Below are 13746 nucleotides of genomic sequence, written 5' to 3' on the forward strand. Positions count from 1 at the left end.
TTACAATTTTTACAAATTTGCAGGTATTTCATATAGAGACTGTCGGAGAAGCCCAGGGGTGGCCAAACGGTGGCTCTCCAGATGTCCATGGACTTCAATCCCACGGGGGGGCCTTCCTCAAACATTGGTTCGGGGGCTGGGAACCGGGCGAGGTTCATGCTGATTTTTAGCTCATGAACCGGTTCGTGTCCTTCTCTGCTTGCCAGTGCACAAATGTTATGTGAAGCTGCTGAGTTGGATTTCACAGGCAGACAAATGAGGCTTTAACTCTGAAAAACGTATATCCCTCCCACCCCCAACTCCAAGGAAGCTCCTCGAATCCAGATTTCGACAGGCGGCTTTTATACTGCCAAGCTTGGGTTCAGCAGAGGCAGGGACTGACTAAGCCAGGGGCAGTCAACCTGAGGTCCTCCAGATGTTCATGGACTACAATTCCCATGAGCCCCTGCCAGCATTTGCTGGCAGGGGCTCATGGGAATTGTAGTCCATGAACATCTGGAGGACCACAGGTTGACTGCCCCTGGACTAAGCAGTCGTCCCTCGTTAGAGGTTTATTGGCATTCTTCTAATTGCTTTGCCAACCCATTTCAGGTCGGGAGCGGTCCGGGCCTTCCCAACAGGCTTCGTTGGTTCTTTCCACCAGATCTGGTTTTCATCCATGTCTCTAGGCTTGCTTCTCCTCCTCCTTGTGTAATTACGCTTCCGCCACCCGTCCCGAAAGCCTTCCGCCAATTAATCAGTCCACCTGCTGACAATGATGTTCCCTCATTCTGAGGAAGCGAGCCTGGCTTGCAGAAATCTTAATGCGATTTTGGGAATAAATGTATTTGCCCAGTTGTAGGGTTTCGTTCCGGTGGCAAGAACTTGGGGCTCTGGCCTTTCTTTCCTTGCCCCCGCCCCTGTGTTCTATCGGAAGCCTGACTCCAACCACTGGTTTCTTTCTCTCTGCCGCCCCCTGCAGGCGAGGTTTTCGACTACTTAGTAGCCCACGGAAGAATGAAAGAGAAGGAAGCACGGGCAAAATTCCGACAGGTAGGTGTCACCCCCCCACCCCACCCCTTGCAAAGCACCGTAGCGTTTTGCGGCCACCCTCTCGGTGGCCTGGCAGAATGGGAAGGGAAGCCCGAAGGGGGAATGGAATTGACCCCTGAATATGGAGAACCCGGATACATGCCAGTCCTCCTGACACCCTGTTGCAAAACCCTGTCATTTGAAGGAGGGCAGCCAATAACAAGCCCTGCCTTACAGTGGTCCCACCCACTTTCTGAAAGCACTTTCTGAGACACTGTGATGCCCCCGTGCACCATGTTGGGGAAGCCTGCATCTAGCCCTCGCAGCTGGCTGTCTCGTGTGGCCCCTCACCCCTTCCTCCATGCGTTCAAAGCTCCTGACTGTGACCATGCCTGGGGGTGGGGGGTGGGGAGAACAAATTCCATGGGTTTAGCTGCACACCAAGTGGCATGAGTGAGACCAGATGAGCAGCAGGCCTGAATCCTGCAATCTCTTGAGGTGGGAAGGGGACCTCTGTCTGGAGTCCAGAAGGCCCCGATGCTGCTCTCCCTTAGCGCTCCACTCCATCCCAGTGGATTGGGTCATCTGTCCATGAAGCAAAGTTCTTGGCCACACAGGAGCCATTGTTCCGTGGAAAGATGCAGCCGTGATTGTGTGAACAAGGCAGCCGTGAGCGGGTGTGGCTCATTTCGTGGTCCTTTCCCTCCCGGGTGCCGATTCTGCAGGGAAGTCCCATGCAGTTATAACAAAATCAGAATCCAGTAGCACCTTTAAGACCGACAAAGATTTATTCAAGGCGTGAGCTTTCGAGTGCAAGTGCTCTTCACATCCACACCCAGCATCCTTTCTACCCCTGTTGTCGTCAACCCTGTTTCTTGGCTGCTTGGACCCAAGACAGTACATACTCTGACGAAGAGTGCTTGCACTCGAAAGCTCACCCCTTGAATAAGTCGCCATTGGTCTTGAAGGTGCCACTGGGCTCTGATTTTATTGTGTTGCTTCAGACCAACGCGGCTGCCCATTTGAAATCTGTTCATGAGCAATTGAGACTGTATTGAAAAAAAGCAGCTCTTGAGCAGCTGGGGGGTTGGGTCAGAAAGGCTCTTGAGCGGCCCAGGCTTTAGCCAGCGAGAAGTCATTTCTGAGAAGGTGCTTGGTTCAGGCACAGCCCCTCCCCCTGACCTCTCCGTTCTCTTCCAGATAGTGTCTGCTGTGCAGTACTGTCACCAAAAATTTATTGTACATAGAGACTTGAAGGTAAGCATACACCTTTAAAAGCACTTAGGGGCAGGGATGGATGTGATCTCCTCACGTGCCCAAAGCCATCCTCTGCCCAAGGCAGCATGCAGCTTTTATTGGGGGCAAGGGAGGAGGGCCAAGTATCCAGCTCTCAGGTCTGAGGGGGACAAATGAACACGTGAATCTGCCTTAGTTTGAATGGGTTCTGGAGGGGAAGGCCAACATTGTGTACTCGGTACTGGCAGCATCTCCCCAGGGTCTCAGGCAGAGGTCTTTCACATCACCTATCCCCTGGTCCTTTAAACTGGACATGTCGCAATATGAACCCAGGACCCCCTGCGTGCCAGGCCTAGATGTTTGACCACTGAGTTGCAGCAGTGAAAAAAGCAAACATTACGCTAAGGAATATTAGGAAAGTGCCTGAGAATAAAAGAGCAGATATTGAAATTCCTCTGCAGAGATCTTTGGTGCAGCCTCATTTGGAGTTCTGTGTTCAGTTCTGTTGGCCCTGCCTCAAAAAGGAAATTGCCGAGCTGGGAAAAAGTTCAGAGGAGGGCAACCCAAATGATTAAGGGGTGGAGCAACTTCCCTGTGAGGGAAGGCTGAAGAGTCTGGGACTTTTCGGTTTAGTAAAGAGCAGACTAAGCAGGGACATAACAGAGGCTTGTAAAATCATGAATGAAATTGAGAGAGTTCAAAGAGATATCTTTCTCCCTCTCCCAAAACTGAGGCAGATTGTGAGTGGTTGGGCAGAAGGGATCGTGTCCATGCTTGGCTCTTGCGGCCCTTTCTTGCATGCCCAAGGAAATACTGACCGCTACCTTGAGATCGGGAAGGAAATTTCTTCCAGGCAAGACTGGGGGGGGGGGGCATCATCTGGGCATGGAATAGGGGTCACTGAGGGTCGGCAGGCAGTTGTGAATTTCCTGCATTCTGCAGGGGGTTGGACTAGACGACCCCAGAGGTCCCCTCCGACTCTGTGATTCTGTGATTCTGAGATACTAGAACTTGAGGGCATCCAGTGAAGCTGATGGTAAGTTCAGGGCGGAGAAAAGGAAATAGTATTTTAAAGTGTGAAATTTGCTGCCAGTGGTGATTGCCCCAGAAACAAACAGCCTTAAAAGGGGATTAGGTAGATCCATGGAGATTCATTGATAGTAATCTGCCAATGACTGCTAGCCATGATGACAGCCTTGGGAGAAGGCCTTGGTTTCTATGCCCTGTTTGTCGGCCCTCCAGGCGGACTGGCTGGCCCCTGTGTGAGGCAGGAGGCTGGACTAGAGTGACCCTCACCGGGCTGATCCAGCAGGGCTCTCCTGTGTCCTTATGAGGGGAAGGCCTCGGCTTCCCTGCCCTGTTGCTGGCCCTGCAGAGGGACTGGCTGGCCCCTGTGTGAGGCAGGAGGCTGGACTGGAGGGACCGTCCCTGGTCTGACCCAGCAGGGCTCTCCTGTGTCCTTATGAGGGGAAGGCCTCGGCTTCCCTGCCCTGTTGCTGGCCCTGCAGAGGGACTGGCTGGCCCCTGTGTGAGGCAGGAGACTGGACTGGAGGGACCGTCCCTGGTCTGACCCAGCAGGGCTCTCCTGTGTCCTTATGAGGGGAAGGCCTCAGCCTCCCTGCCCTGTGGCTGGCCCTGCAGAGGGACTGGCTGGCCCCTGTGTGAGGCAGGAGGCTGGACTGGAGGGACCCTCCCTGGTCTGACCCAGCAGGGCTCTCCTGTGTCCTTATGAGGGGAAGGCCTCGGCCTCCGTGCCCTGTTGCTGGCCCTGCAGAGGGACTGGCTGGCCCCTGGGTGAGGCAGGAGGCTGGAGTGGAGGGACCCTCACTGGTCTGACCCAACAGGGCTCTCCTGTGTCCTTATGAGGGGGAGGCCTCTGCTGGACTAGATGAACTGCTGGCCTGATATTTTGGGAATGTTTTGGGCTCTCCTGATATTCTCCTGAGCCACAGCCCTTCCCCAGAAATTGCCATATGTGGAATGTCAGAAGAAGCCAGGGTTGGGTGAAGAACCTAATCGGGTTTGAATGCTCTGTGGTGATCTCATTCTTCCCAGTGCGTTTTCTGGGAATGCATCTCAAGTAGCCTATTTGTGGGAGGGGGGTCCTCATAATGAGGAGCAGGTGGGAAAATTGCACCCAGCAGGGCTGGTTTGTCGAGGGCCTTCTCTCTCCACACATCTCAGTCCTAAGAACAAAGTGCCTCTTTCAGTTTTAAGCTAAATGGAGTGTGCTAATGAAAGGGGGGGGGTAAAATGTAGGAGCCATTTCTCCTACGCCCATCTGTCCATTTCTTCCCCACAGACCCATGCCAAGGACCTGGGGAGATGGGGCACAGGCTGAGGCAGGCTGCAGTCATAAGAAACCTTTTTGTTCCCAAGGGAAGCCTAAGACCAGCCGTTGGCAATCCATCCGAAGCATTAACTTGAAAGGCAGTGAAGATCGGCCCCTGCGTGTCTCAGGGACACTGGGATGTTATAATAAACACAGGCCAACATATTGTCCTTTCTCTCTTGAGACTGACGCAATCCTGACAAAATTGGGGGGGGGGGCCAAAAAGCACTCTGAGACAAAAAGAAATCTGATTTTTTTAGACTCTCACATTCCCCATACAGTAAATTGAGTATGCCCTGTTCTACACACAAAGCAGAAAGAACCCCCCCAAGACTGTAAACCCCCCCCCTCCCCAAAGACCAAGAATATCCCAAAGAGGGCTCCCAGCCCAGCAGAGTTATGCTAACTCGTGGAGAATTTTGGCATGCCCTTTCTTCCCCCGTCTGCCATGTCCTCGCTTGGCATTTCTGGTGGGAAGTTGTGAACTGGTCACGGGCTCTTCTCCCTCCTGCCACCTCCAGCTCATGGAGATGCCCCGGCAGGGTTGAACGTTGTCTGAGTCGAAGTTTCCTCTCCTTTGCAGGCAGAGAATCTGCTCTTAGACGCCGACATGAACATTAAAATTGCAGACTTCGGTTTCAGCAACGAGTTCACGTTCGGCAACAAGCTTGACACGTTCTGCGGGAGCCCCCCGTACGCCGCCCCCGAGCTTTTCCAGGGCAAGAAGTACGACGGGCCGGAGGTGGACGTCTGGAGCCTGGGGGTCATCCTCTACACACTGGTTAGCGGCTCACTGCCCTTCGATGGGCAGAACCTCAAGGTAAGGGAGTCGAGGGGACGGCTGACCTTTCGAGGGCTTGTCCGGGCAGTCGGGGGCAACAAAGGCAAAGCGTGCCTTTGAGTCATCGCTGACTCACGGCACCCCCGTGGGGTTTTTAAGGCAAGAGCCGAGCAGAGGCGGCTCGCCATTGTCTGCCTTTACAAAGGAGCCCCATTCTTCCTCGGTACTCCCATTCAAGTATGAGACATTCTTAATTTCTGAGCTCTGGCAAGACCGGACTCGTCTTGGCTATTCGGGCTGCTGCAGAAGATAGCTGCGTGCTGTCAAGACAAACCCTCTGGGGTTTTCAAGGCAGGAGGTGAGCAGAGGTGGCTGGTGATCCCCTGCCTCTGCATTGCAACCCTAGGCTCCCTTGGTGGCGGCGGGGGAGGGATCTCCCATCCAAGTACTCATCAGAGCCACCCCTGCTTCGCTTCCGGGATCTGACCGGATCAGGCCCGGCTGGGCTATTAGGGCTGCAGGGGTAACTATCACGGGTTTGTCTCACGGGTAAAGCATCTTTTCCTCCGCAGCAATCCAGGTTTACAGCTGCCCCTGTCCGTGGCATCGTCCGTTGCGGTAGCCCGTGCCGTTCTTCCATCACCTTTCCTCTCCTCCCTCTGCAGGAGCTGCGAGAACGGGTCTTGAGGGGGAAGTACCGGATCCCCTTCTACATGTCCACGGACTGCGAGAACCTGCTGAAAAAATTCCTCATCCTTAACCCTAGCAAAAGAGGCACTTTAGAGGTAAGCAGGCTTGACATCCGCCGTTGGGTACATCGCTGTACGCACCAGCGTCTAAGCTGCCTCTGCTCCGTCAGAATGTGGAAACCTGATGTGCTGAGCTTAGATGCCCACTCCCCTGCCTTCAGGCCTCAGCTCAGCCGTTCTAGGCTGGGCTGCTGAATGAACTCTGCTCTCGGCTCGGGGGAGACCATTGGTCGAAGGCCGTATTCCGAGTCCGGTCATTGGTCCATCTAGGTCAGTATTGTCTTCCTCTCACCAGCTGTAGGTTTCTAGGCAAAGTCTATCCCTACGTCTGCTAAGCTGGACTGCCTTTGAACTTGAGAAGGCCCAGGCCTCCTTGAGAACTTGAGATGCCCGGATCTTACGTCAGCTCTGCCTCCTGAGCAGCGCGCCTCGTGGGCCCCCCATCCAAGTGCTGTCCGTGGCCGACCCGACTTAGCTTTGGAAAGGCACCCGGGGAGGGGGGGTGAGGGGGTTGGATGTTGTGGCCACGTTCTGTGGAGCCACGAAGGCCCTTGTCTAGCAGCAGTTTCCCACAAGAGCAAAGGCGGAAGGATTTGCATATTGCAATTGCTACTCTACCCACTCCTCACACACACACACATGCCTTTGGCCCTGCTCCTTAACCACAGGCCCCTGTTGACTGACTTTTGGCTCTTCCGTCCACTCTGGATTGTGTGGCATGCATACAGAGATCTAATCCCGTTTTTTTTTTTAATTTAAAAAAAGCTCCTACCAGATCTGGGCTGAAAGCCAAGGACTATTCGGTCGCTTGTGAGGTTGTATGTTTCACTTGTGTGAGTCTTCTACATTTGCATAACCGGCAAAGAATAGCTTGAAAATCTTCAGAATGTAATTTCATAATAGATCATTTCCCAAGCAGGCACGGTTCCCTCTCCTTACATTTCTTATAAATTAACTGTGCCACCCTACGTGGAATTCCAGTCTAAGCCCATTTGTCTTCAGGAGACTTCAGGACAGGAGGGACTCTGCATAAAGAGTCCAGTGTCAGTGACTAAGACCTTGCCTGTTCAGGGCTTTAAAAAAAATCTTCTTGCACATTAAGGAGGCTGCAAACTCTGAGTGTTTACCTGGCTGCATCCTTGACAGCCAGCAGAGGCCAATCCTGCCTCCTGGGCTAGTTTGGCGGAGTGGTTAGGAGTGCGGACTTCTAATCTGGTGAGTCAGATTTGATTCCCCGCTCCTACCCCACATGCAGCCAGCTGGGTGAACTTGGGCTCGCCACAGCATTGAGAAAACTGCTCTGACCAAGCAGTGATATCAGGGCTCTCTCAGCCTCACCCACCTCACAGGGTGTCTGTTGTGGGGAGAGGAAGGGAAGGCGACTGTAAACCACTTTGAGATTCCTTTGGGTAGAGAAAAGCGGCATAAGAACCAACTCTTCTTCTTCAGTAATATCAGGTCTCTCTCAGCCTCACCTCTCTCAGCCGTATATAAAAAACAACTCCTCTTCTTCTTCTTCTTCTTCTTCTTCTTCTTCTTCTTCTTCTTCTTCTTCTTCTTCTTCTTCTTCTTCTTCATAAACAGTTAATTTTTCACTGTCTGTTTCACAGAGTTTTAGGTATATGGTCTTTAATAAAATAGCCCTAGCAATACATGTAAAAAGTTTAGATTTGAGACCAATAAGATTGGGGGTGGGGGGGGGTATACGCTTTCAGGAGTCAAAGCGCCTCTCGTCAGGGACTCTGAGAAATGTGTACTGTGCCCAAGGGGCCATCAAGCTGCAGCCAATTTATGGCTGAGAAGCAGAGGCGGTCAGCCTTGTTCTGCAGAGTCTTCTTTGGTGGTCCGTCTTCCAAGCACTGTCTCTGCTTAGGTGACGAGATCGGGCTATGCCAGGCTGCCTGCCCTCCCCCAAATGACCTAGAAACATGGAGATTGTCCCTTTGTAATCTTCCTTGCTTCTCCTCTCCCCTTCTCCACCAGAGGAAATCATATTTGAAGCTCTACTGTCCATTATTCCTAACTATTGGTCTATGCCAGCCTTTCTCAGCTTTTCTACCACTGAGAAACCCCTGAACCATTCTTCAGGTTTCAAGAAACCCCAGAAGTGGCGTCATGGTGCAGAATACAGCTGGGAAACAGAGCTGAGCACATGGCCACCCGGGGCCCTTCCCCTTCCCACCCCCTCCAGGCCTATCATTGGCCATGGCAGGGGTAGTCAAACTGCGGCCCTCCAGATGTCCATGGAATACAATTCCCATGAGCCCTTGCCAGCATTCGCTGAGAGGGGCTCATGGGAATTGTAGTCCATGGACGTCTGGAGGGCCGCAGTTTGACTACCCCTGGGCCATGGGGAGAGGGGGGTTATCAACATGACAATATATGGTCCTATGTCCTGACAAACGTTTAACAAGTTTTTAAAATATATAAAACATTAACTCCCACCCTTTTGGGGAACCCTTTCAGGGCTGTCAGGCAACCCCCAGGGGTTTCACGAAACCCTGGTCCAGAAAGCCTGGTCTGTGCCTTGTTTTTATGGTTGATGTTTCCTGATTTTAACCTTTGTACAAATGTTATGAGGTAAGCTGCCACAGGCCTGCTGTGGAGGGAAGAGCGACCTGGATGGATGGATGATATCGAGCCACTCTTTTAAAAAAATAAATAATTCTTAGTTCCCTTTTTTGCTTTAAAAGGCCCAAGCAGTTTCCCTGGGCTTTGGCAATGTGGGGAACTCTGTCCTTTTCGCTGGCAATCTGTTTTTAATTTGCATTCTTTTTCTCCCCTCCCCCCCTCGCCTTCCCCCCCTCCCCCCGCGCTAGCATAAATAGGCCACAGTTCACTTTGCAGCTCCTGGCTCCTGACTTCGTCTGGCTGGGCTGCAGTGCCCCCTGCCAACCAAAATTGCCTCTCTGCTTGTATGTGTGTGCATCTAGGCAGGCTATCGAAACCGCCCCCTGGCCTTCTCTTCACACAGGGGGTGGGGAGCGGCTTACGTTCTGGCAGCGGGATACCACCGCTGGGCCCTCCTCCCCTGCCAGGTATAATTTTAGCCCTCAGCTGCCGGGATGCGGGGACCCTCATTGCTTCCCCCAGGGGCTGTTTGGCGTTTCCTCATCGGAGGAGAGGCACGGGCGAGGTCCCCTGCTGCTTTCCTCAAGAAAGGGGGGAGGTAGCTGTATGGTTGAGGAGGAGCAACCACTGGAGGGGGGATCTTTGCACGTGCTCAGAGCAAACTGGGGGTTCCGGTGAGCCACATGTCTTCCTCGGATGGAGGCATCCCTTTCCTGTCTCCCTTTTTGCCCTTCCCCCAGAACACCGTAGATGTGTGTGTGTGTGTGTGTGTGCTTTTTAAAAATTACACAGGAATTGCTGCATCAGCCCAAGTATGTGCTTGAAGTTGTAAAAACATGCGCTGTTAGTTCATAGGGGAGGAGGATGCCGAAAGGCTTCTGTTATCTTAGAACCATAGAGTTGGGAGTTACCGTGAAGGTCATCTATTCCAACCCCCTGCTCAATCATAGAATCATAGAATCATAGTGTCATAGAGTTGGGAGGGGCTAGACAGGCCATCTAGTCCAACCCCCTGCTCAACGCAGGATCAGCCTCAAGCATCCAGGATCAGGACCTGTCCAGCCGCTGCTTGAAGACTGCCAGTGAGGGGGAGCTCCCCACCTCTCTTGGCAGCCCATTCCACTGCTGAGCTACTCTTACTACAAAAGAGTTTTTCCCAATATCCATCCAGTGCCTTTCCACCCATAATTTAAACCCATTGTTGCCTTTTCTATGTTTTATTACCACGACCGCTCTGTGAGGTAGGCAAGCCTGAGCTGGCCTCACAGTCACCCAGCAAGCTTCCTGGGTAGGAGGAGGATTTGAACTCGGGTCTCCCGAATACTAGTCCAGCATTCTAACTGCTGTACCACACTGGCTCACAACTTCTTTCTCTTGGACCTTTGGAGCAGACAATACTGACCTTGAGAGGGCCAATGGTCTTACTCCCTGATTATTTGATCCATGACCACCTTGACCAGGGGTAGTCAAACTGCGGCCGTCCAGATGTCCATGGACATCTGGACGGCCGCAGTTTGACTACCCCTGACCTTGACTTTATGTGTATGATTGGTATGCGGGGAGGGGGGGGCAGAATACTGCAACCCTTTTTATTTATCTGGTGACGATACAATTTAAAATTGGGGAGGGGGGGGAACAATACTAGTCCAAGGGGCTGTGGCATGTCAGAGGTCCTAAACTGGAGAGGCCAGGGACTAAAAGGACCAGGCAGTAGGTGATGTGAAAGACCTCCACCTGAGACCCTGCAGAGCTGCTGCCATCAAGGTGTGGCCTTGATAGACCAAGGATCTGTCTCCGCAGCAGGCAGCTCCATGAGCATTCACACATTTTGCCCGTAGAAGGTCCCAACTTCAGTCTCCAGTGAAAAGGGCCGGGCAGTTGGGGATGTGAAAGGCCTCTGCCTGAGACCCTGAAGAGCAGCTGCCGGTCTGAGTAGACAATTCTGACCTTGACAGGGTTTGAGTCTATATAAAGCAGCTTCATTAGGATTCAGCTTGACCATCTCCCGGCACAGGGCATAGCCTCACCATTCTCGCCCTTCCCCCCCCCTGCTCACGTGTCTCTCTCCCCACAGCAAATCATGAAAGACCGCTGGATGAATGTGGGGCACGAGGACGACGAACTGAAGCCTTACGTGGAGCCTCTGCCCGACTACAAGGATCCCAGGCGGACAGGTGGGGAAACGGGGCAAGGAAGGGCGGGAGGGGGAGAAGCCTTCGCAACCTCAGATCTCGATTTGCCTCCCGGCTCCAGACCCTCAAACCCGCTCTTTTTGTTTTCCTTGAGCACATTTATCACGGAAGGAGCTCTGACCTTTTCCCTTCCCCCTCCTGCTGTCCCGCAGAGCTCATGATATCCATGGGATACACCCGCGAGGAGATCCAGGACTCGCTAGTCAGCCAGAAGTATAACGAAGTCATGGCTACATATCTGCTGCTAGGATACAAAAACTCAGAGGTGAGAGAGCGGCGGAGCCGGATGGGGTGGTGGCTGGAGGGGGGGGGGGGATGGGAGGGAACAGGTTCAGGTGTCTCCAGGTGCCAAGGCAACAGTTTAGGCTGCAGCAGTTTCCCTCTGCCTCCTGCATTTTTGAAGCTCCATCGGGGAAGGGCTCTGGTGTGAGGCTCCCCAGCATGTCCCTTTCTGGAAGCGAGAACCGGGCACGTTCTCCTGGGCCACCTTGCTCAGCCACCCCAGCAGCGCCCCGGCAAGCTCTCCTTTCCTCGCTCCCGTCTTGGCCGCCTCCTACAGCCAGGATGGTGCCTCTTTTAACCCCCAGCCTGAACTTAGCGGTAAACCCAGGAAGCCGAGGCAGTCCCCCATGGGCACAGAGCACCATCGCTCTGCCTCTTTGCCCCTCTAAAGTGGTCCTCACGGAGGCGTGTCACGGCGGGGACCCGCTTAGTTCTAGGCTACAAGTGCCAGACTCACTGGGGAGGGTCACTCCGGCCTGTTCCTGTCTGGAACGTTGTGCACAGGCGCTGAAGAGGTGGTTGGGGGCGAGTTCGGGAATCCAGCTTCCTGTGTGTCCAGAGGCTTCCGAGGGCTGAATGAGGCTCTTCAAAGGTCAAGTCAGTGGCTTGCAGAGATGTCTGGCCCTTCTCCAGGGCATGCCGGAGCAGGACAAAGAAATATTATGCACTTTGCTTTTACTTTGCGTACTTAACTGGGGGCAGGATCTGCTTGTGTGCGTGTCTGTGTGTGCCCGCATGCTCCTGCATAAAGTGCCATCGAGTTGCAGCTGACTTCTGGCGACCCTGCGGGGTTTACAAGGCAGGAGAAGTGGCACCTTCAAGAGCAACCAAGATTTATTCAGGGAGTGAGCTTTCGAGTGCAAGCACTCTTCCTCAGACTATGAACTGACCATCATGACAGTGGGAACACAAAAAAACTGAATTCGAGGGGACTGATTGGCTGTTTTGGTAAAGAATATGGCTGTATTTGGATGTGTGGCACAGTTTACTAATTTAACAGAATTAATTTTTGCTTTATTCCCACTGTCATGATGGTAGTTCATAGTCTGCTGAAGAGTGCTTGCACTCGAAAGCTCACGCCTTGAATAAGTCTTTGTTGGTCTTAAAGGTGCTAGTGGACTCTGATTTTATTGTGCTACTTCAGACCAACACGGCTACCTGTTTGAAGGCAGAAGAACAGTGATGCTTTGGAGTTTTTTAAACAGGCTAGATAGCCATCTGACGGAGAGGCTGTTTCTGTAAAGGCTCAAGGCGGTGGAAGGTTACAGTGGAAGAACGATAGGGATGTGAGTGTCCTGCATTGTTCAGGGGGTTGGACTAGATCACCCATGTGGTCCCTTCCAGCTCTATGATTCTATGATTCCCTCTGCACAGTGCCAGAACTTCCTTGGCGGTCTCCCATCCAAATGCTGACCAAGGGTGACCCTGCTTATCTTTTGGGATCTGACAAGATTGGTTCGCCTGGGTCATCCAACTCAGGGCCGGGAACTTTTGGATGCCTTTTATTATGTTTTTAAAGGGCACCAGAATCTCTGCCCTTGCAGGGGAGACATTATTTATTGTAAGCACCTGCAAGCCACTCTTCTACTTTTTAAAACACCACTCCAAAGTGGAGCAGACTGAAAATGAGATCAAAAGAAGCAGCCAAGCAGAGAGACCCGAATCAGAGACCCATCAAGCTGCGAAGCTGCGTCCGTCTGCCTGCAGCTGTAGAAAAGTGCAAGAGTCCAGCAGCACCTGAAAAAGGAAGCAAGCGGTGACTCACGAGAGCGCTCCCCCCGCCACAAATTTTGGACTCTTGCTCTTTTCTGCTGCCGGAGTCCCGTCAGTTACAAACAAGCACAGGCTTGAGTAGAAACCCGTAGGGCGTTATCTTTATAAAAGGCTTTCAACGTAACCCCAAAGAAAATAATGTGTATGCTTCATTAACCTGTCTGGAACAGGAACTCCGGAGGTGGGGGTGCCTCCGCTCAAAAGTCCATCCCCCCCCCTCTGTTTCCTGCCCACCTAACCTCTGAAGGAGGGGCTGCCCTGAAAGGAGCTCAGGCGAGGCCTACATTTTTGTCTGCCGGGTGCCGCTCCCTCCTCCCTCCCGAGGCTCCTAGCTAACGCAGAAAATGACCGCCCGGATGTCGGATGTCGATTTGCCGAGGGCTGGGCCCTGCCTTTGGAAACACTCTCAGAGTGATGACCTGACAGGCGTTTTTTGAAAAATTAACACCCCGCTTGCTCAATACCCGTGTGCCCCCACCCCCTTTCTACTGCAAGTTCTCTGAGGCAGGTTCTAGTCCAAATAAAGCATCCAGTAGACCAGGGGTAGTCAAACTGTGGCCCTCCAGATGTCCATGGACTACAATTCCCACGAGCCCCTGCCAGCATTCGCTGGCATTCGCTGGCAGGGGCTCGTGGGAATTGTAGTCCATGGACATCTGGAGGGCCGCAGTTTGACTACCCCTGCAATAGACCCTTCAGAGTGAGACGCTAAAGAGGCAGGCAGAAGTAAAATCAACAGGTTTCAAGCAGAGGACAGACTGTGACTTTAGTTGGCCAAAGATCATTTGTGTTTTTATAGAAGGAAGTCTTGGACAGTGG

At 52.8% G+C, this 13746-nt stretch overlaps 1 protein-coding gene across 10 annotated transcripts in view; it reads left to right on the top strand.

Moving 5' to 3' along the window:
• The window catches only part of MARK2 (microtubule affinity regulating kinase 2), a 168213-nt gene that overhangs the window by 136971 nt on the left and 17496 nt on the right, over positions 1-13746 (top strand). For all 10 annotated transcript variants that reach the window (XM_077324028.1, XM_077324037.1, XM_077324045.1 and 7 more), the window contains 6 exons: positions 962-1032; positions 2212-2268; positions 5163-5399; positions 6026-6145; positions 10755-10854; positions 11025-11137. In XM_077324028.1, coding sequence (XP_077180143.1) covers positions 962-1032; positions 2212-2268; positions 5163-5399; positions 6026-6145; positions 10755-10854; positions 11025-11137 — 698 coding nt within the window. The remainder of the gene's footprint in view (positions 1-961; positions 1033-2211; positions 2269-5162; positions 5400-6025; positions 6146-10754; positions 10855-11024; positions 11138-13746) is intronic.

The sequence above is a fragment of the Paroedura picta genome, chromosome 1 (genome assembly GCF_049243985.1).
Source record: "Paroedura picta isolate Pp20150507F chromosome 1, Ppicta_v3.0, whole genome shotgun sequence".
Classification (NCBI taxonomy): Eukaryota; Metazoa; Chordata; class Lepidosauria; order Squamata; family Gekkonidae; genus Paroedura; species Paroedura picta.